General features: G+C 52.6%; 11 protein-coding genes across 11 annotated transcripts in view; 7 read left to right on the forward strand and 4 right to left on the reverse strand.

The window, feature by feature from the left end:
* Positions 1–64: 64 nt before the first annotated feature.
* PODANS_1_16610 (uncharacterized protein) lies at positions 65–2,890 on the forward strand (the record flags this gene model as incomplete). The annotated part of the gene is made up of 1 exon (XM_001907071.1): positions 65–2,890. The coding sequence occupies one exon, from the start codon at positions 65–67 to the stop codon at positions 2,888–2,890; it is 2,826 nt and encodes a 941-aa protein (XP_001907106.1).
* A 925-nt stretch (positions 2,891–3,815) lies between these two features.
* Positions 3,816–5,099, reverse strand: PODANS_1_16620 (uncharacterized protein; the record flags this gene model as incomplete). The annotated part of the gene is made up of 1 exon (XM_001907072.1): positions 3,816–5,099. The coding sequence occupies one exon, from the start codon at positions 5,097–5,099 to the stop codon at positions 3,816–3,818; it is 1,284 nt and encodes a 427-aa protein (XP_001907107.1).
* A 721-nt stretch (positions 5,100–5,820) lies between these two features.
* On the forward strand, positions 5,821–6,785 carry PODANS_1_16630 (uncharacterized protein; the record flags this gene model as incomplete). Its single annotated transcript, XM_001907073.1, has 3 exons — positions 5,821–5,955; positions 6,053–6,294; positions 6,644–6,785. The coding sequence occupies 3 exons, from the start codon at positions 5,821–5,823 to the stop codon at positions 6,783–6,785; spliced, it is 519 nt and encodes a 172-aa protein (XP_001907108.1).
* Positions 6,786–7,195: 410 nt separating this feature from the next.
* PODANS_1_16640 (uncharacterized protein) lies at positions 7,196–8,586 on the forward strand (the record flags this gene model as incomplete). The annotated part of the gene is made up of 2 exons (XM_001907074.1): positions 7,196–7,252; positions 7,402–8,586. The coding sequence occupies 2 exons, from the start codon at positions 7,196–7,198 to the stop codon at positions 8,584–8,586; spliced, it is 1,242 nt and encodes a 413-aa protein (XP_001907109.1).
* Positions 8,587–9,746: 1,160 nt separating this feature from the next.
* Positions 9,747–10,581, reverse strand: PODANS_1_16650 (uncharacterized protein; the record flags this gene model as incomplete). The annotated part of the gene is made up of 4 exons (XM_001907075.1): positions 9,747–9,816; positions 9,877–10,173; positions 10,361–10,437; positions 10,567–10,581. The coding sequence occupies 4 exons, from the start codon at positions 10,579–10,581 to the stop codon at positions 9,747–9,749; spliced, it is 459 nt and encodes a 152-aa protein (XP_001907110.1).
* A 554-nt stretch (positions 10,582–11,135) lies between these two features.
* Positions 11,136–12,266, reverse strand: PODANS_1_16660 (uncharacterized protein; the record flags this gene model as incomplete). The annotated part of the gene is made up of 2 exons (XM_001907076.1): positions 11,136–11,586; positions 11,662–12,266. 2 exons carry the CDS (start codon positions 12,264–12,266, stop codon positions 11,136–11,138), a joined length of 1,056 nt encoding a protein of 351 aa, XP_001907111.1.
* A 666-nt stretch (positions 12,267–12,932) lies between these two features.
* On the reverse strand, positions 12,933–14,177 carry PODANS_1_16670 (uncharacterized protein; the record flags this gene model as incomplete). The annotated part of the gene is made up of 2 exons (XM_001907077.1): positions 12,933–13,130; positions 13,191–14,177. 2 exons carry the CDS (start codon positions 14,175–14,177, stop codon positions 12,933–12,935), a joined length of 1,185 nt encoding a protein of 394 aa, XP_001907112.1.
* Positions 14,178–15,396: 1,219 nt separating this feature from the next.
* Positions 15,397–15,765, forward strand: PODANS_1_16680 (uncharacterized protein; the record flags this gene model as incomplete). Its single annotated transcript, XM_001907078.1, has 1 exon — positions 15,397–15,765. A coding segment is annotated over one exon (369 nt), but the record flags the coding sequence as incomplete, so codon positions are not given.
* Positions 15,766–16,868: 1,103 nt separating this feature from the next.
* PODANS_1_16690 (uncharacterized protein) lies at positions 16,869–17,688 on the forward strand (the record flags this gene model as incomplete). The annotated part of the gene is made up of 2 exons (XM_001907079.1): positions 16,869–17,322; positions 17,375–17,688. 2 exons carry the CDS (start codon positions 16,869–16,871, stop codon positions 17,686–17,688), a joined length of 768 nt encoding a protein of 255 aa, XP_001907114.1.
* A 1,134-nt stretch (positions 17,689–18,822) lies between these two features.
* PODANS_1_16700 (uncharacterized protein) lies at positions 18,823–20,082 on the forward strand (the record flags this gene model as incomplete). Its single annotated transcript, XM_001907080.1, has 1 exon — positions 18,823–20,082. The coding sequence occupies one exon, from the start codon at positions 18,823–18,825 to the stop codon at positions 20,080–20,082; it is 1,260 nt and encodes a 419-aa protein (XP_001907115.1).
* Positions 20,083–20,936: 854 nt separating this feature from the next.
* PODANS_1_16705 (uncharacterized protein) overlaps positions 20,937–21,456 on the forward strand; it is a gene marked incomplete at both ends in the record, with an annotated part of 1,512 nt that continues 992 nt past the window's right edge. Inside the window, one exon of the mRNA XM_001907081.1 lies at positions 20,937–21,416. Coding sequence (XP_001907116.1) covers positions 20,937–21,416 — 480 coding nt within the window. The remainder of the gene's footprint in view (positions 21,417–21,456) is intronic.

Genomic DNA, 21,456 nt, shown 5'->3' on the forward strand with positions numbered 1-21,456 from the left:
TTCAACAACAGCTGCCCCATAGAAAGGGGGGCCGCCCAAAAAAGTAAACAATTGTCGCCCATTCATGAACGACATGGCCACCGCCGCATCACCAACGCCAGTTGGCGGAGGGAGTCACCTCAACGCTCTGGGACGTAGAACATCCGCCAGACAAGCGCTCCGCCGCCCGACTTCGACGTCGCTATCTTCGAGGCCGCAGCTCGGCCGTAGCGAGTCCAACCCTGCTGTCAGCGCATCTTTTTCTGGCACAACTTCGCGAGAGACGAGGGCGCATTCTCAACCTCAGTCAAACCAGCAACCAATTACTGCTGCGCTGCATGACAGCTCCGACGATGAGGAGCCGGTGGTACCTATGAAGCTTAGCGCTTTGACAAAGGCATTGCTTAATGATGGTGCGTCCGAGGGAGTGTCCAGGGGGGGTGCGCAGTCTGTTGTCTCTGGCCGTGCTGCTTCACCGCCGCAACGTCCTGCTTCGAGGGTGACGAGGAGGTCGACTGCTAGTGTTTCTGCTTCTGCCGCTGTGGAGGATAGCGAGGCTGCTGTGGGGGAGGTGAGGCAGACGAGACGGACGGCGAGGACGAGTAGTGTCCAGCGTGGGGTTACGGGGAGATCTTCACCCCCAAGGGAGACGAGCCCTGCGCCTCAGCCACGGAAGCGCGTTGTGCGATTGAGCAATACTAGTGCTGGGAACAATGCTTTCAACTCGAGCTTTAATGGTAGCTTTGAGTCGAGTGTGAGGAGGTCATTGTCTGGTACTACTGGCCGGAGCAAGAGACAGGAGAGTGCCGAGGTGGTTGAGAAGAAGTCAGTTCAGGCTCCGGTGCCCGTTGAGCCTGAGCAGCAGGAGGTTGAACAGCAGCTTGCTGATATCAACACACCAGTTGTGCCTGTGAGGACGGTACGCATTGCCGTCGGGTCATCTGGCAGCAAGGGGAGGTCGGATAGTTCTTCCGGTCACTCCAAGAGCTCCCGGGGATATAGCGATCATGATCAGGAGTTGGGTGAGGAACCCGCGACTGTTGGACGGTCTGTTGCTGTTGCTCCTCAAAGTTCTATGCGGATTGGGAGAATAGGGAAGATGGGCGGGAGCTTTCTCAGTGGCCCGGCTCGTCGTGGAAGGAGGAGACAGAGTGAGGAGGATGGACAGGATCATGGAGAGGGTGATGCTTTTGGCAGTGGTCAGGAGCCTGAAAGCCAACAGCCTCAGTATATGGGCCTCGGTATGGAGCAGCCACAATCATCATTCTTGGCTTCCAACTATCGCGAGTTTGCTGCTGCTTCTGGTAGCCCTGTTAGCTCCAGGGATCCCTCAAGAGCTGCGGTCCGCAGAGGGACCTCGGCTAGCGTTTCTCCGCCAGAGGTCAGGGAGCTTGAAAGAAGCCACCTCGAGTTGGACTTCAAGATTCCTACACCCACACCACGTGTTCCTTCCAGCCTTGGGAAGGAGAACCAAGCCCCAGCGGCGCAAAAGCCAAACCCAGTGGTGATCTCCCTTTTGGATGACACCAAAGAGCCGGCGAAGCCCATCCAACCACTTGTAAGCGACATCAGAGCCAACGCACCACCATCCCAACGAGCAGCATCCCCTGACCGCAAGGTTCTGGCACAGAAAAGCGAAAACACCCCCCGCCGCGCCGCACCACCACCGCCTCCGAAAATGTCAGTGCTTGATGCTGCCACAGCCAACGCCGGTGCTTCTACTACTACACAGGCTAGCAAGAAGAGGCAGGTCATGCTCCGAGTCAACGGCAGGACGTACACCAGAATCGACTGTATAGGCCGTGGCGGTTCGGGTAAGGTGTACCGGGTCTCTGCGGAGAACGGCAAGATGTTTGCCCTCAAGCGTGTCTCTCTTGAAAGTGCCGATGAGAACACGGTGAGAGGATTCAAGGGGGAGATTGACCTGCTCAAAAGGCTGCACGGCGTTGACAGGGTGATTCAGCTGATTGATCACGAGTTGAACCTGGAGAAGCAGCTTTTGAGTGTGCTCATGGAGGTGGGCGAGCTCGATTTTAATACTCTGCTGAAATCCCGACAGAGCGCCACGGAGGGGGCGAGGTTGGATCCGGTTTTCATCAGGTACTACTGGAAGGAGATGCTCGAGTGCGTGCAGGCTGTTCATCTCAAGGATGTAGTGCATTCGGATCTCAAACCGGCCAACTTTGTGCTCGTGCAGGGGAGGCTCAAGCTGATTGACTTTGGGATTGCGAACGCGATCCAGACGGAGATGACGGTCAACGTGCACAGGGAGACGCAGATTGGGACGCCGAACTACATGTCGCCCGAGTCGCTGATGGACTCGAACCAGTATGCTTTTACGTCGGCGCACAATGGCAAGTTTTCGATCCCGCCGCCTCTGCAGCATCACCAAAAGGGGGCTCCGAGGATTATGAAGCTGGGGAAGCCGTCGGATGTTTGGTCACTAGGGTGTATCTTGTATCAGATGGTTTATGGTCTGCCGCCATTTGGCAAGATTGCGAACCAGATGTCGAGGTGTCAGGCGATTATCAATTGGGCGTATCAGGTTGAGTTTCCCGAGGTCACGGAGGATGGGAGCCGGGTGCCGCCTTCGCTGATTAGGACGATGAGGAGGTGCTTGAACCGGGAGCAGAAGGAGAGGCCTACTTGTGAGGAGCTGTTGGCGGATACGGACCCGTTTTTGTATCCTCAGGAGTTTGACCCTGGTGTTTATGCCATGGCTGAGCAGGGCAAGGTGCTGCCTATTACGGAGGAGTTATTGGGGAGGATTATTCAGAGTGTGGTGCAAAGGTGTGGGGAGAGGATGCCGACGCCGGAGGAGATCAAGAGTGGGATGCTCACGCAGGGGTATTGGGCTGGGGTGAAAAGGGTGGTTACCGGTGCTAATAGCAGTGGTAATTCCTCGAGGTAACCCCGGGGGAGGGTTTTTGAAAACAAAAGACAGGTTGGAGGGCATGGGAGTGTATTGTTGGATTTTTATGTGTGTTTGGATAAGGTGTACATATACGCACACGCGCACGAGCACGCACAGGAGACTTGGATGGAGGGTGTCTTTGGACATTAAATCAGGGCAAGAAGAGGAGGATTATTGTTCGAGGAATTGCAAGGGTTGGGTGATGGGAGTTGGGGTTTTCTTTCTGTTGACGAATGTTATGACGACCAAAAAGGATACTTTGATACCTGCTGAGAGGAAAGGAAGTTTGGGCGTTTAGCTTTTTCTTTGCAGTCTGTCGTTTCTGGAAGGGAGACTTGTTTTATAGGGGTGTGATAACCCTTGCTTCTGGAAGAGTAGTGTATTGTTTCAGCTCTTTGCTATCTCTTTTCTTACTTTTTACTATACCACACTCGACACACGCAAGGGTACAGCGCTAGGATATTTTTTGCGGGGGGACGATTGTTGTTTGAGTATTGGGTCGACGGGTCTGTTTGGCTCTGGATAGAAGAGCACATAATACCACTTGAGCAGTATTTCTTTGCTATCAATAACTACTTTAACTCTACTACTCTTAACTTTTGGGGCTGGGTGGGCTGTACAGACTTGAAGATGCTGTGAGTTCGAACTTGCTTTTAAGATGACTGCCTACAGTCGTGATGCACTTACTGCCAAAGGAGGTTGGTTGATCCTTGCTTCATATACATATATTCATACACAGTAGCTCTTTTGCTGCTCAAATGGCGTACATGTACCATGTGTAGCCAAACACATACTGTTAATCGTCCTCCTGATCCACACATATCATACATAATGAAGCATAAGTTTACATATCCTGCTCTATCAGCATCTCTTACACCGATTACGCCACCTGGGTATCTGATTTCCTCCTCTATCACAGTATCTACAGCTCCTCCTTCCCGCCTTGAGCGGCGTTCTTCTTCTTGCCACCCTTATTATTCACCCTCCTCTGCTCGGTCACCTTCTTAAGCAGCTCATGACTCCAATGCTCTTTGTCCTTCTTGTTTCCCTTGACCCACAACCTCGCATGCCAATCCCAGCACCTCTCCACAGGCTCTTTGCCTTCTTTGTGTCTCCCCTCACAGACAACATCTGTTTGCTGTGTTCCAATGGGCCACTCACCGAGCGAGGCGCCCATGTCGCCATCAAGGAAGTTATCCAGAACCAAGATGGCTGCTTTCCTGGCCGCTGGCTCAAAGTCCCCATTGTTTTGGTCCTGGAGGTTCATAATTTGAAGGATTTGCTCCATGCCGTTATTGGAGAGGAAATGAGACCGGATTTTGGATGATTTCAACAGGCCAGAAATGGAGGAAATGCGAGCTTTGGATACCGCTGGGTCGGGTTGCCCAGAGGAGGGAATGAGCCGCCAGATCAGGGTGGAAAGCGGCTCGTCTGAGCAAGAAGAGGCAAGGAGTTTGGGCCAGTGAGTTTCGATTTCGGAGAGGGCTTTGGGGTTGTTTTGCGTGACTGATGACAAGGTAAGTGCGGCCACTCTGGCGCGAGAGAGAGTCTCGGGTGATGGAGAAGCGGTAAACAAGGCGGGGGTGTTGGCTAGGCAGAAGAGGTTGGCGATGGTGTCGTAGTCTTCTGCTATTTTGAGGCCGTAGTAGATGTCATGGGAGACGTCAGAGAGGCTTTCCAAAGCTGAGTCGATGTCCAGGCCCTTCTTAAGATAGGTCAGAGACTCGAAAAAGGCGGCCGCGTCGTTTCCAGCGTGAGGATTGCTTTTGGGCGGTTCCTTGATCTTGCCGTCTGGATCGTATTTCGGGGCGTTTTTGGGAAGTTTTCTGGGCCTTTGTGCTGGTTCTGGTTCTGAATCAGGGGTGTCGACGGTGACTATGGAGGAGTCTACTGGAAGGCCGACTAGTGATGGGTCAACCTCCTCATCTGGGATGTTGATTTTGGCTTCCTTTTGGCCGGTGTTGATGTCGAGCCTGACGTGAAGACCCAAAGGAAGATCCTGATCGGGGTGAACGATCTGGAACTCGTGGGTTGGTTGGAATATTTTGGGATAGCATTCAGCTGGATCAGTTGTGTGGCATATGAGTTCCACCTCAGCAGTTGGCGACGTTGATGGCGGTTCCTCTGATGCTGTTGTGCCTAAAACCATGAGGCCTAGGAGGCTAAGAAGGCTGATGGGAAGCATCTTTAACCGGGTTTGAGCCATCTTGTTGAGTGTGACGCCCAGGCTGAGGGAAGGGCGCTTTAGTCAGCGGAGCTGGCTGAAGTGATGTAGATGGTGGTGAGTTGAAGCCGTCAACTGATGAGATGAATCTAAATACTTGAAGAGACGCAAACTTGTCCTCTTATTGCAGGTCTCACACCTGCTCAAAGCCAAATGACTCAATTAGAAGGTAAAAGAAAGGACAGATTGGCTATTGTCTTCAACTTTGCCTCCTTGAAATTCCTCCCCAAAAGGGGCAAAGCGAACACATTGTAATCGAGGGCTGGGTGTATACTTTACGGGGCAAATGCTGATTGGGTAGGCGCTTGCTGACACACCCCACCGTTGGCCGCAGCCTTCAGCCTTGCGGGAAGACCAACGCCACAAAAGAGAGCTCTGACATCAAAGTCACGTGCAGCTTTCGCAACCTGTGGATGCCAAGAGCGGGATGCATGCTTAGTGAACGCAAGGTCATTGGCAAATTGTCACTCACCAACATCTTACGAAGCGACTCGATTGTTTGGAAACCCTATAGCTTCGATATTTGAGTTTCCGGGCTCGTCCAACTCCCGATTGCGGTTTTGACTCTTTCCCCGGGAGCAAAGCAAACAAGAGCGGGGCTGCGGAGGACCAAGGTGGGTCCCCTGAGCTCTACGGATCAAGAACCCAGCTCCACGCGCAAACCGACCGCCCGATCCCACAAGTGACGACGACAACCACCACCATGTCGGCTATCAGACAGAGAGCGGCCCTGCTCGCCCGGCAAGCCCGGCCGCAGGCTGTTCGCGACACCAGACGCTATGGCTCGAGCCACGGTCACGACCACCACCACGAGCACACGGTCGAGGAGAAGCTTGGAGTACGTTTACCCATGGCCAATTCGGTCATGATGTCGCTTGGGACCATCAGAAAGTGGAGGACATGTGTTACGAGCCGGCGCTGACTTGCTGGAATAGACTGGCTTCTATCTCTCGGCCGCTACCCTCGCTGGTACCTGGGTTGTTTACAAGGCCTCTCGCCCCGGCACAGACGGCGAGCTGTCGACATTCAGCAGGTGGTTGAAGGAATGGGCGGACCTCCACCAGACTTGGGAGACACGAAACGATCTGCTCGCTGCTGCTGTCGAGCAAGCCGCCGCAGACAGACATCTCCTTCTCAACGCCCCCCGCAACAGAACCCACGATTTGAGATTTCCCGAGTACGTTTTGGACTTTCCTATCCCTACAGTATGAAGAGGTCTTGAGAGCAGCGTTCTGCCTTGCTGGAGCACCGTTGCATATTTCGAGGACAGTTACTCGCGCAATTGGCGTCTGAACTGGATATTACAAGGAGACCCTCTTGGGCAGCTCCTGTCTTGGCAAAGAGGCCTCAATTGGGTCTAATTGCTGGTTGTCCAAACCCTCAACTGAGGCTTCTCGTGGCTCAACCAGGCCGAGATAGCCGGGCGGGCAGTCGTTCTCCCAATGCCTGAGCCCATGAGACAGGCGCTGTGCTCTCAAGCCCTTAGACTGCTATTGGTGCACTGCATGCATACTGACACGTGACAGGGTCTTCAACACCGGCTCCCCTTTTAACGTTCCGGCTGGACACTACGTGAACATTGACAAGGTGGTTGCCCATTACCAGCAGCAGCATCTCAAGGAGGAGGAGCGCAAGGCCAAGAAGCTTGCGGCGGCCGCCCAGCAGTAGCTACTTCGTTTGAAGAAGGTCCTACATCGTTATTTCCTCGCGCGTTCATCATACCAAGATACATTACCCACTTTGGGATGTTGTGGCACATGTACATAGGTAGAATCCGAGCGGCATTGGTCAACCACAACACAACGTCGCTTCCTTAACCTTTTCTCGATACACCACCGTGTTCCTTCTTCCTTCTGCCACTCCGTTGCTTCTTCACTTGCACAAGCGCTCCTTCTTTTGACAGAGTCGTGTACCATCATCTCTCTCACGGGCCGTTGGGGTTTTCTGTTTCGCTGCCTACGCGCGAAGCTCAAGCACATGCACACATTACCGATAACATTTTCCACTCAGCCATTGGAACTGGCACCCTTTTTGGACGACAACTTTCTTAGCTGACATTACTTTTGTACCCTATCACCATGGGGTCGGTTGCCACCAACGCAAGGGGCTCAATTGATGCCCGCAAATCAGCCAAAGCACGTCGTTTGTTCTTTCCCTCGCTCTATCTGCCCGCCCCCCCCCCCCCCCTTGAAACACCCCAGTTCACAAGACAACCGCCAATGCCAAGAACACAGTAGTGAATCCATTTTTTGGCCTTGCTAACACGCTTGCTATGGCTCCATAGATCACAAAAGCTCAAGAGTCTCGTCCACCCAGTGACGCACCCGCAATTTACGTCGACTTGATTGACCCGGACATTGGCTATGGCGTCTTCGCTGCCCGTGACTTCAGCAAGGGGGATTTCATCTTCCACGAGGCCCCTTTGATTGACCCAACAGACTTCTGCGAGCTACGTGAGTTCAACGATGAGCACCATGGACCAGGGCAGATGCTAGATCTTGTCACTGCGTTGTCGTTGGCTGACGCCTCCCAAATGCGGTTTGCCTTCCCTAAGCTGGCCGCGGAGCTTGGCAAGACATTGCCTACCTCCCAGGAACTCACAGGTGCCGATTTGAATCCACTTTTGGGGACAAGACTTGTACATGGACAACTGGCTTGGCCTCCAAATGAGTTGTGGGAGAAGTATGACAAGTATATCAAGCGCATCAGGGAGGGAGTTGTGGCTCGAAGCGGTGGCTCCAAGGCATCTGTCGAGGACAGAGTGAAGATCGCAGCCGACTTTTTCAGGAGTCATGCCTTCCAGGCCGAGATAGAGGGAAACCAGAACCCACATCCCGCGACGACGCGGCCTGCCACGATATACCTCCTGGCAAGTTTGGTCAACCATTGCTGTCAACCCCCCGGGGCCAGACGGGTACTCAAGAGGAGGACAGCAGCTGAGGATTCGCCCGTTGTTGCCCGAGAAACCCCAGAGCTCCGCCTCGCAAACTTCCTCGCAAATTTGAAGAAGGAGAATGAAAATGCAGACAACACGGCCAGCAGCAGCAAAAGTCCCAGCACCGGTGGCAAGGCGGGTACCAGTGACAACAATACTGCCATCGGCAGCGGCAGCAAAAACAATGCCGACAATCCAGACGCCATCACCCCAGCCCCCAAGACGGCACAAGAGTCCACTGGCACCAAGGACTTCAGCGAACACTCTGACCCTGACGACGGCGAGGAAGAAGAAGACAATGCGTCGGGTTCGAATTCCCTCAACCAACGGCAGCGAGGACCCAACTGCGAGTGGCGCATTGGCCCAGGGCAGCTCGCAAAGTTTGTACTACCACATCACATTGCTGTGAAGGCTACGAGGGATATCAAGGCTGGGGAGGAGCTCACGTGGGACTATGGAAAGAAGAAGCAAGGGTTTTCTTGTCGTTGTGCGACGTGCCGTGCCGGGACGGGCAGGTCTTGCTGTTATTTGTGAATAGCAAATGGCAAAAAATTTGGTCGTTGGGTCAGAGGGGTGTGCTTTTGGTGGAAGATGAGGAATGCGGATCAGACGCATTTCAACCTGTGAGGTGGTCTACGGCGTGAAGAAGACTGGGATCAGGGTTAAGCTGGTATTATTCAAAATAGCGGATTTGGGGTTGTGGTTCAGAGTTCCATGGCGGGGTTAGGTAGAGGCACCAGGTTCTGGAGAGGATAATGCAAAGCGTTTGATATTGGTAGTTGGCTCTGGAAGAGTTGGAAGGGATATAATATGTTGACAGCACTGAATATCAGCGATTTCACACTCGTGAATTGTTCTGGACGGGTCGTGGCCAGTTTCAGGGGCGATGGCTGTTTCTGATTGCGGGGGAGCTATCTACCATGTTGTGGACGACAACTATTTGCTGGTATTGACCTTGAAAAAGACAAGATCCACGGGAAGTGGATGTGGTTAGACTAGATCTTTTGGAAGAGAGTTGATCATTGATGCTTTGATATGATTGAAAGCTTGCTATCAAACTCCATCATTCCAAAGGGAGGGGAGTTCACCGTCTCTCCTGAAGGTCAATCTTGGATAATGATTCGGCGTGTTTGTACACAGGGCACAAGTCATGTACCTCGAGGGATAGCCAAGAGGGCAGTCAAAATGGTATAAATCAGAGGAGCTAGCAGAACCATCCCCTATCTTCTGGGCCCTTTGACAACAAGAATAGCAGTCTAGATGACTTAAGACGACAGGGGAGACGTTCGTTGCGCTCGTGTTGGCACAAAGCATCAAGAAGGCAAACAGAACCGGGACACAATACACACAAATGCTGGCATCAAGAATTGCTCGAATCAGGAATGTGTTATTGGTCTAATTTCAGACTGATAACTACGGCCTAGACGTCTGTCCCTTTTTTGTTGGCATGAATCATCATGAAGAGGTCCCTCCAGGAGCTCTCTGTTCATCACTTCAGAGTGCACCATCAAGCGTTGTGCGTTTGTTGTTGTCGGAACCAGCACTCGAATTGCTCTTTTGTGTACTATCTTTTCCCTAAAACCAAGATAGCCCAGGCACCGCACGCATAGCGCATCATGCCCGTGAGCAGACCGTTGTCCCGTTTCGCCGAACCCATGAGAGACTGAATGCAAGAACCACCAATATCCCAGCCCTTACTTGAGGGGAATGAAACGAGAAGAGTGGGTAGCACCGATACCTGGTCTACCGTGCTTGACGGGCTTGCTAGGGGGGGGGTCAGCCATTTGACTCTTGCAGATACCAAGTCAGAGGGGCGAGCCTTACTATGAGATAGAGAACTCGCCAAGGTAGTGGCCAACCATCTCAGGCTTGATCTCCACCTGGTTGAACTCCTTGCCGGAGTAGATACCGACGACGCTGCCGATCATCTCGGGAACAACAATCATGTCACGGAGGTGAGTCTTGACGAGATCGGGCTTCTCGTTGGGCTTAGCCTCCTGCTTGGCCTTGCGGAGCTTCTTGATGAGGCCCATGGGGCGGCGCTTAAGACCACGGTTGATCTTTCTGCGGGCACGAGCGTGGACGACATCGCGGAGCTCGTCGGAGGTCAGGTCAAGGAGACTGTTGCAGATAGCAGGTCAGCGCTTTGTTCTGGCCCATCAAATATAACCATCCCTCAATTTCCCAAGCATTCGCCATCATATGCTCATTTCCCCATTCCCAAAACATCGTCCTTCTCATTTGAGCATTGTCGGATTTTGTCGTGGGGTAGTGTGGGCGAAAAAGTAATCGGATCAAGGGCACCTACGCATCGAGATCGACACCGCGGTAAGAGAACTTGCGGAAGGTTCTCTTCTTCTTAAGCTCAGCGGCCTCCTCGGCGTTCTGTTGCATGTCATGTCAGCCATCGTTCCCTCCCACATGAAGCAGTCGCCATCGTCGTTTTTTTGAAGAGCCCGTCAAGGATATGGCGTCGTCCATCAATCAACAGCGACACAGAGAAGTTGGACATACGTATTCGTCAGCCATGTTGTCGGTTGTCGAGTGATCACGATCTCGCTCGGTTCGATAGTGCTGGTATCGAAGAGCGAAATTCAGACAGTCGCGATTCTGGAGGTGGATTTGACTTGGGTGAGCGCAGTAGGCCTTGGTGAGTGGTCAGCGCTGGTTCTTTCGGACCCACTCACAAAATTCGTAGGGCTCAGTGCCCTCACAAGCCCCGCGTTCGGTTGGTCGGTGGCTGCGCTGCTCTTGTGGCTCGTGCTGTGGCTGATGGGGCCTCAATTCTTCCCGCCCCCACCTGCAGCACTTCCACTCAGTTCACTGCCAAACGCGTTCGTCGCGACTCTCGCAGTATCCGTACGTCATATTAGTTTTTGGGATTCCCTTCCAAGTGGTCATGTTTTCGACATTTATTTTCTCCAACTCTCTTTCAAAACCTCACAGCAATTTCACGACCATGGGCTTGCTTCTTTCAAGACCATGATTTTCTCTCGAATTAGAGCTCTTACACCAAGTTCGAGTTGATAGGATTGTATTTTGCAACTTTCTCACCAACAGCCTAGCTTCGACCAAGCCGCTCTCTAGATGCGCTGGAAAACAGAAATACTAGAGCGCGCCCTTCCACCCCACGCAAACATGGTGTTCTCTGGACAAGACGATCCCAAGGCGGCATTGTTCAACCAAGCTGGCTCCCAGTAGAACAATCCATTGCCCCGATTGACGGACCGAACAACGTCTGCCACCTTTGTCACATACTGCACCTGCCCAGCCTCGGAAAACGGAATGCTTCGGACATCGGCGGGGAACTGATATCTTGGATTCGGGCACTGAACAGGCCAGTTGGTCTCGACGACCTGAATCTCCTTGCCCCAAGTGTTGGCCATGTTGGTCAAACTGGTCTTGAGCGCGCTGAGTGAAGCCGCCTCGGAGTAGAATGGGTAAAAAGACACTCCCATGATGTCATAGTCCGACGCCTCAAAAGTTCCTTGTCTGAGGACGTTTGTGTACCAGTTGTTTTGAGTATTCCAGTTCCTGTGTTAATCCTCATTAGCACACGTTTTCCCGTTCTAAAGCGAACAAAGAATATCCTGGATCAAGGGTTCTTACCATCCATTGTCGAGATGGATCATGATCTTTGGCTTGGGGCTAAGCCTCGAGTCTTTGATACCCCAGGCGGCGCTACGCAGCAGGCGTGCGATGTTTCCCCAGTTGTTGGTTCTTCCTGTCGGCCACAGCAAGCCAGGTGTGATCTCATTGCCGATGGAGATGATGGTTGGCTGAATGCCGGCATCTTGGAATCTGTTGCAAGATTCCAGGGTGTAGTTGTACAGCTTCCAGGAAAGATTGTCGATGTCGGTCGGCCATCCGGAGGGGATACCCTGCTTGCCCGGGTCGGCCCAAGTGTCGCTGTAATGGAAGTCGATGTACACACCGAGCCCGACAGCTTTCGCCCTTCTCGCAAGCTGGATGTTGTAATCCATGTTGTACTCGCCGTTGCTGGGGTTGACCCAGACACGCTGCCGAACAGTATTCACGCCATTCTCAACCAGGATTCTTTCGAGGGGCTTGGTGTTGCCGTTGACATCCTTGAACGACATGCCGGCCCGCTCCTCAATGAGAAGAGAAGACCAGTCCACACCTTTGTAGGTGATGGCGGCGTTCACAGCTGGAAGCCCAGCCAAAAGCAAAGTTGACAACGATGGGAGAAGCATAGTGGATAACGGGATGTGAGGAGTTGCTGATCCGATCCAGGTACCTGGGCCTGGTCAACGCCATACGGGCATACCATGGTTTTATATGATCGACCAGGAAACACCCACCCGGCCTAGGCATCAAAGCGATCTCTCGTGATTGCTGGAAACCAGGTCCACATCCCGGATTTGTTACTCTAGAAGCCGTAAGCCAACGTTTTTGGCGGCATCGGAAGCCTTGGCAGACATGATTTGCAAACTTATGTCTTTGAAAGTGCGGAGGAGTGTGTGAGTTGCCTTTTCGGTTCAGCCTGGGTATCATGCCTACACAAAAAGGGCCGCCTGTGAAGCGAGTATGACAGACCCCGCCAATCAATCTACATCAGACGGTACTCCCCCACACTGGCAGTTTCTCTTGGATAGGAAACAAGAGCCGTTTTGGAAACTAACAGCAGCTGGCTTTCCAGTAGTAATTAAGCAAAACTACGGCTGCCCATCAAATGAAAGCCGGAGAATGGCGCGCTTGAATCTGGGGTTGAGTCTTGCCACCAATCATGTCTAGGCTTCGGCTCGTGACGTTCCGGGCGTTACGGTCACATTAAGGATTCAAGGCCTGGTACTTGGCTAGGAAGTGGTTCTTTCTGACGCTATTCCTACACGGAAACTGAGAGCACCTATAGCATCATATCATTGCTCTTCCTCTGACACCTTCCATACAAGCCGTTCACCAGACGGGACCTGGTCCCTTAATAGCTGAAGGGCATTCTGTGCCCTCTCCAGCAGTGTAGCACCTTCGACGATCCTGGTCCTGTTCGGTTGGATAGCGCCTTGAGCCAGCAAGGCAGGAATGATCTCGGGCTGGAGTTTGTCTCGATAGAAGCCGTTCTGTTCAAGATATATCAGTCATCATTGTCACACTCTCCTTCCCGGTTCAAGATAACTCACCTCCTCGTAATTCAACGTCCTCACCCCCATGACCTCAACCCCTTCTTGCCACACCACCCCCTCCACATGCTTTTCATCCGCCGCAAACACCGGCCTCCTCCCCTCTGCAGCAGGAACCTCAATCACAGGCAACATAACCGCCACTTTACTCCCTCTCTCTGCGATCTTGCTCAGCGGTTTCAAAGTCCCATCCCTAGACCCAATACAATCAACAAAATACGGGATCCTCGGCCCCGCCCCTTGTCCCCCTTCTCGGTCAAGATACCTCCCAATCTCCCCCACCACCCCAGAATTCCTATAATCAAAACACACCCTCGCCCCTAGCCTCCTCAACTCCCCATGATGCTTCCCGCTCGCAACAGCAATAACATGATCATACCCCCAATACTTGAGCACCTGTATCACATACAACCCAACCGAACTGCCCCCTCCCCACACCAGCACCTTTTTTCCCTCCCCACTTTTAAACCCCCTCGGCTTCGGCCAAGGCAGCCGTATCCCCAAATCGGCACTCAGACAATGAAAAGCCGTAACCAGATTCGCAGGCACCGTAACCGCCTCCCTCAACCCCCAGCCTACTATCCCTTGGGGTAGCTTGGAGATCTTGTGCACCGGGACTGTGACGTACGTCTGGAAGGCGGCCTCCCTCGGGTTGCCGTCGGAGACGAACCCAAAGACTCTGTCGCCTTCTTTGAGGGTCTCGTGGAGCTCGTGGTTGATGTTCAGACCCGAGGAGGAGGAGGAGAGGCTGGGGCTGAGCCAGAGGGTGACGATTGTACCTGCGAAGGCGGTGCCGAGGTGGAAGGGGAAGGAGGGGATGGCGAGATTGCCTGCGGCGCGGTGGAGGTCGAGCGGGGTGGAGCAGGTCCAGGTTACTTTGATGAGGGCTTCGTTTGGGTTGGGGGCGTGGGTGGGGGTTTGGAGGAGGGTTGGGGGCGCAAAGGGGGAGGGGAGGACGATGGAGGGGTGGGTTTTGGGGGCTGTCATTGTGGTAGTGGTCGGGTGTTGATGGTTGGTGGGTGGTGGAAGTAGGCGGGTGGTGATGGTAGGTGTGTGGTGATAATGGCTGCGGTGGTGATACTTTGCGGGATCCGAGCAAGTCGAAACCAAAGCAGATAAACTGTAATGTTCAAAATGTCACAGTCGCAATGCAAAACCCATAACTGCCATTTGTCATGAGGGAAAAAAAAAAGTGAGGATAGCGTGTGATAAAAGTAAGGCTACGACAGTGATTAACAAATTCTGGGTCTCGCTTGGTATTTATCTGCTTGGTTGCGTTTCCCTGCTTGACGGGATAAACGTCCGTTCCCCCCCCCCCTTCCGACCTCTCTCGTTATTTGTCGCCTACATATTCGTCCAACACTTTTCCTTGGTAAAAGAAAGGGCTGAGTTGGCGGGTATCACAAAGTTTTGGGCCCGAATCTGATAACCCGATTTCTAAGCCGGATGGTTCTTGTCTCGCTCTCTCGCTTCCCCACCCTGTTCCTGTTTGTTTGTTGGTTGTTAGCATGTTCCGTTTCAAGTTCAGTCTCTCTCTCTCTCTCTCCTTTGATCGTTTCCCAGTTCAGGGCACTGCCGAAATCCGGGCATATCTGCACGTCGTGGTTGGCTGGTTGCTGCCCAGGTTTCATTACGTCGACGGTTCTCTCACACCCACACCACTCTCCCCCCCTGCGAGGGCTATGTGTCGTGATAGCGAATGGGGAGCGCTGGCGAGGGCTGGAATCAAAAAGGGAGATAGGGCAGGGAGGCATCCGAACCGGTGCTGGAGAGATATCGGGTCAGTGGCTTCGTAGAGTTTTCGGCGATGCAGACATCATCTCTCAGGCGGGAGAGCCGATTGGAACGTGGGGTGCAGAATGGTGTGCATTTAATCATGACCTGGCCCCAAAAGAGGTCGTGACCGCCTCTATCTCTCGTTGTATCATCCTACGCAGAGACCGGGAGCCGTATCCGGGTTGGATTGCATCTGCATACCCCATGAATCACACTGCAGTCAACGTCTAGACTGATACCACGCTATCTTCTTCAATGCCCGTTGCCGCTGAAGAACAAGGGGCGGTAAGACGTGAGTGATACGCTAGAGTTTGAAGCCAAATCATGAAAATTGAAGTTTTGCGAAACGCAGGGGTTGGTGTGACATTTTCTTCCTCACATCCCAAGCAGCAAGTATGCTCAAGATTGCAATGAAAAGAAAGAGGGATAAAAGCCGGTCAGACTTCCATCGATACCCACCCCGCTTGAGCGCCCAAAGGCAAGACCTCAAGAAAATCAGGGTACAGATCATCGCCACTCTCTATACAGCCGCAGCACAAAGGCCAGCGACCGCCACCTTTGCAGGCAGATCGAGAGTAAAAGGCTTCTCACTGTTGGGCACCGAGGATATCGTTCATCAACCCGGGTGGGATCTGTGGCTCCTTTAGGGAACACAAAAGAGGACGACTACTATAGAAATGATTCTCTGAAGTATTGTCGACATGAGGAAAAAAAGAAAAAGAAGATTGAAATTTTGGCAGACAGGTCGAGAATATATACTGGTGGTGGGGTGGCCAGTGCACGCCTGCAAATTCTGTGAATTCGCATGTGCTCGCACAGACCACTGAAGGTTTTACTGCCCCACTCCACGAGAGCATGTTCATGTCAAGCATCCCAAGCAATTCACTCGAAAAGCTTGACAAACAGATTCACTGGCTGGTCGTGGCTGCGGGAGACTTTCCAGTGGCTGTTGTGGTGGCTGGCGATATCTTGAAGAGCCGTTGGCTGTATCAACACTCGAAAATGAGGGGCTGTCACATAGTTCCCCTCGATTCATTGCTGACATCATGATGGGCATGAAAGCAGCAAACAAATACTCGAAAAAGGCTCTACAGTAGTCCAGGAATACCGTTGACGTCTTTGACCTTCCTGTACAGCTCTCTTGTACCTTTCAATTTCCTTGCTCTCGCTCATTTCTTCGCATTTGCTTCCCTCAGAGCGTCAGATGTCAGTCTGGACAAGCAAATGCCGAGAGCCCCTCCAAAACCGGTCCCTGCAGGTGCCAGAGTGGAGACCAAGAAGCTGGGCTTCGCACGGTGCTCGTAGGGAACAGCTCTGGAAGATGGACTAAAATGGCATGTTGCTGAAGTTTAATATCGCCAGAGCCAATATTGAGATCAAGAGTTCGTAAAGACTTGAGGATCTGTCGCACAAAGAATCGGCAAGGGGCATTCAAAATGGTGGTTGCCCGAGTCTTTGTAGCACTGTGGATAGAGAATTGGATCCGGTTGTCCAACGGTCGCCTAGCCATTTTGGGATGCAGCTATCCGCGTCTTGTCGCGAAATGGACAGTAGGAGAGCCTCCCCTCTTGTCGCCGCATTCGCTGACCATTTGACATGCGGCAGAAGCTCGTAGCAACTTTGCCTCGGATGCTTGCTCTCTGTGCCGTCGCCATTAGACGTTGAACTCCCTCGCCGATGAATATTCTCCCATGCGATTGGGCTTCCCCTCCCCGCTGCGCCAAACCTTCCGAGCACATGCCGTAATCTTAGCCATTCGATAATTCGATTTTGGCAGATTGGTTACGAGCTGATCGATCTCACGGCAACAACATCCGACCACACTTTAAAGCAAGTCAAGTCGTCAACACCACCACCGACAACGGCTACACTTGGTCCACAAAGAATTGTCGACCACTCACCATGCCATCCCAACGGCGCCTACGGGCCCTTCTCTATACCGTCCTCGCCGCCGTCGTGGTGCTCCTCTTCTTCACTTCACAGGCCCGCCATTCACGAGAGACGGGCGCGATCAAGGACTTCTACCACAAGACGATGAATGGGTTGGAGAGGGAACGTGGCGGCTCGCAGCAAGTGATACCAGCGCACGACCACGATGCCGACGGCGACATTGACGAGGACGACGCCATCATGGCCAAGGAGATGGCTGCTCAGTTGAAGCAAGCAGAACAGAAGGCAAAGGAAAATGCCAACGCAAAGGCACCCAACAAGCCCGACGACCCCAAGAAGGTCATTGGTGTTGGAAGTGCGGCAGGTGGTCACAAGGAGGAAGAGGACGGGGATCTGGAAGTGGAAGAGACGCCCGAGGAGCACCAAGTTGAAGTTGAGCTTGACTTGATATTAAGGAAGTCTCCAGGTTGGTTTCTTTCTCTCTTTGTTGCCACCGTAGTTGCTCATGTGCTTTGTAGTCATCATCTTCTCCAAGTCGTACTGCCCGTACTCTAAGCGCGCCAAGGGCATTCTTCTCGAGAAATATGTCATTGAACCGGCGCCATATGTGGTCGAGCTCGACCTTCATCCTCTGGGCCGCAAAATCCAGGACAGGTTGGCGATCATAACCAAACGAACCACAGTACCAAATATCATGATTTACGGCAAAAGCATCGGTGGCGGCGACGACGTTGCTGCACTCGACAATGATAACAAGTTAGCTGCCAAGATCAAGGAGTTGGGCGGCAAGCGGGTCGAGGTGTCGAAGAGGTTCTCCGAGAAGTCGTCATAAGAGAGGAGAGGGCAGATTTCACCATGAAGACACACCATACCTTATCATGCAGCCGCTCGAGGCGATAGAGCCACATGCAAACTCAACACCCCCTCCCTCGATATCAACCATGTGTCTTATACCGCCATGGGCGCTTCATTTTCTTGGATTTAAAGCAACAAACATATGGGCTTGCATTATTGGCGTTTTGGGGCATATTGACAGCAAAGAAACTCATACCATTTCAGGGGCGGGCTGCTCGGAGCGGCCCTTTGTTTGAACCAAGTCTCTGTATAATAGTTCACTGGAGAACGTTTTAATTCACTGACCGGCACAAGACTCAGATGTTGCTGCAAAGACATCTGACAGAAGCTCCCCGGTGTTATCTCTCAAGGTACACCGCAGCATGTGGGAAGAAGATGTTTTGGCGGGGTTGGACTTGCAGCACTGCCTGAATGATACCTACCTTGAAGTACGGAGTAATGGAGGCATTATTCTTTCAGATACACACCGAGTTTCCGACATTCCTTTGTGATTCCGGATGACCATGCTTTGTCCCTATCTCAACCAGCAATCGGGCACACCACCCCGTCACGTCTTCTCATGATATGCTCACGACATCGTCTCGCAGCCGCTACCAGCCGACAAGCCTACCTAGATTCTCATCTCATCTGGATATAGTAGGCACGTCTTGGGTGAAGCTGCGGTAATCGGGGGAACCGTCTGCCAGGCTAGCTTGGGCACCTGGTTCCTGATGCCAAGATCCGCGCACCTTGCTGGCTCCTTCTTCGTCACGGCCATCAAGGTGCATAGATACTGCCGTCGAGGTTCTCTCCCCCACAACCACCCTCTCCTCCCGTCAATTTATCATCATCCATTTATTCCTGCATCTTTTCTCTTCTCCCATTGCCGCTCAACTTCTTCTTGACTCTATCAAACGATCACCGGCTTGGTTTCTCCTTATTAGCAGCTTTTGTTACAGGGTTAATATCTTCTTACCATCCGTCCTGGCACTACCGGAATAGCTACACCACACCTATCCAAACTGTCGCTGGCATACACTTAAATAACCACCCAAAATTACATACAACACACACATATACGGTTAAGGCCATATCAGCGGAAGGGATCTCCACCCTCCACCCTGACACCATCATGACCACCAACTCTGCCACAACAACGACAACGTCGCTCATCAACGCCGACATAACCCTCCTCATTGCAGAGCAAACCGACCTCCCAACCTTGCTCGCGCTAGCCAGCACAAACAAGCACCTCAACGGCCTGATCAACACATACGAACACTCGATCATCAAGTCCAAAATCACCACCGCTATCCCAAACCCACTCCTCCAACCTCCCCTCGGGTCAGTCCTATCCTCCCACAGCTCCTCCACCCGCCAAATCCTGCCACCTTGGTCCTTCCAAGTAGCAGCCGAACTCGAACGCCGCCACGCCCGCACCGAAGCCATGTTCAACATTTCCACCGTCCCCCCAACCCCCTTGATATCAGCCATGTTCCGCGTCCCTTCTTTTGCGGCGCTGCCACGGCAGCAGTTTACCCAACTGGTCGACCTGTTCAAACGGGCTTGCTGCCTGGCGGATCATATCTGTGATTTGGCGCTGCTGGTCAAGATACCGGCCATGGCGAGGGAGCTGTCGGCTGTGGATCCGTACGTGGTGCAAAAGGCGATCCACCGAACGAGGCAGGGGTTTATTAAAGGGTTGGAACCGTTGGATCTGGCGTTGTTGACGCATTTGGCGGCGTTGGGGGGGATGGCGTATGCGGAGGAGATGGGGGAGTTGATGAGTTCTGATCCGGAGGGGTTGGAGAGGATGGTGGCGTTCAAGGAGACTATTATACGGGAGGGGAGCGCGGCGCTTTGGGGTTTTTTACATCCAAAGGAGGGGGAAGTGATTGAGGGGAATGGACCACCTTCTTTGCCGCCTAGGGCGAGGGGGAGCGGGCTTGGGAGGTATATTGCGGGCAAGGTGGAAGGGGTGTTGAGGGATTTGCATGCTTATGAGATGGGGCTTAAGGAGCGGGATCATGAGGAGGCGGAGGGAGAGGGGGAGGGGGAGTGGGCGGATAAGGAGGGGGTGAGGGAAGGGGGGTGGGAGGATGATGATGATGATCCGTTTGTTGTTTTGCATGGGCTTCATCAGACTATCATGGGTGCCTTTCCTAAGCCGATTGAGGAACCAAAGGACGATGAGGGGGATGCTGTGATAGAAGATGAGAGTGAGCAGTGGGAGGAAGAAGGGGTTGAATATGAGGAGGTGGATATTGAGGGCGAGGATGTGAGTTCTGAAGAAGAGGGAGAGATAGAAGAGGAAGAGGAAGTTTTCCCTGTTGAACCTAGAGAACAGTTGATCCTGGAGGTGGTTAGAAGTGCGGTTCCATGCTCAGTTTAGAGAGGGACAGATGTATATACACAGGCGTTCAGACATTGGCTTAGCGTAGGGGTCCTTTCTTTTCTGGTGTTTGGGTTAAGCATGGAGCTGCAGGCGGGGTGCAATTCGGGGATATACAGGGCAGCGATGGAGGTATGAACGGGCTTTTGAATTATTGCAGGGTGGGCCCTGTGTGTTTATTCAGGAAGCCTATCTGGTCAGGTATGATGATGCCGCCCACATACAGTTGGGTGGCAAGATGGTCAGGAGGGAACGGGGTCCATGACGGGACGGGCAGTGGATGGGACTCTCAGTACAGCGTTCGTTTAACCTTGAGGTTTTTCTGCTTGGCAGAAAGATGACGTATACCCTTTTGGTAGGAAATCATTGCTATTCCAGGGTTTCTCATGACCTCATTTCTTGTTCTAGAAATAGACCTGCTGTGTTCCATTTCCTGGGAAATCCGCGGAACCGCCCCTGGCCGGTGAACAACAAAGGTGTTTCCTGTCCGCGACAAAGACACTGTTCGCTGGACTCTCCAACAAAGGTATTGTACGAGAGATTAGAAGTTATTTTGGGAACAATCTCATTGAACAAAGGGCTTCTTCAGGTAATATTTAAGGACGGGACACCCCTCTCGTAATTCTTTCTTCTCTTTTCTGGTCTAGACATTTAAAACCAACAGCAAAAACGATCAGAGTTTATTACGACTACTACTACTACTATTTGCAGCTTGTGATCAACACTTCTCGTAACAAACACAACACACATCACTACCCAACTACTACAACAACAACAACAACAACAACAACAACAACAACAACAACAACAACAACAACAACAACAACAACAACAGCCACACCAGATCACTCAAGATGTGCCACAAAACCACTGTGAGGCTCGGGTGTGGTCACAAGTCGAGTACCCTATCCTCAATCGCCTCCTGCCGCCGCCTCGCCAAGCTTCAGCAAGACGAGGACAAGACCATTCGGTTGTTTTCTCGCTACAAAAAACTTACCGACTGCGGTAATCTTACCAGGGAGGATTGCTATGACGAGGGCCGGATTTGCGGCTCTTGCTACGAGAAACGGAAGCAGGAGAAGCGCGAACGACGGGAGAGAGAGCAGAGGGAGGAGGTGAGGCGCAATGAGCGGAATGCTGAGATACTCCGTGACCGGGTTGAACAAGACCGTCGGGAGCGGGAGAGGAGAGAGCAGGAGAAGAAGAAGGCTATGGAGAGGGCTGCTCGGAGGCAGAGGGAGGAGATGGAAGAGGAGAGGAGGCGGCACGAAAAGGAGGCTTATCCGGACGAAATGGCCAGGAAAATGAATGACGATGAAAAAAAAAAAAATAATTAAAAAAGCCCTATGCCTACGAGGGTCGATCAGGATGGCA

The sequence above is a fragment of the Podospora anserina genome, chromosome 1, assembly GCF_000226545.1.
Source record: "Podospora anserina S mat+ genomic DNA chromosome 1, supercontig 4".
Taxonomy (NCBI): Eukaryota; Fungi; Ascomycota; class Sordariomycetes; order Sordariales; family Podosporaceae; genus Podospora; species Podospora anserina.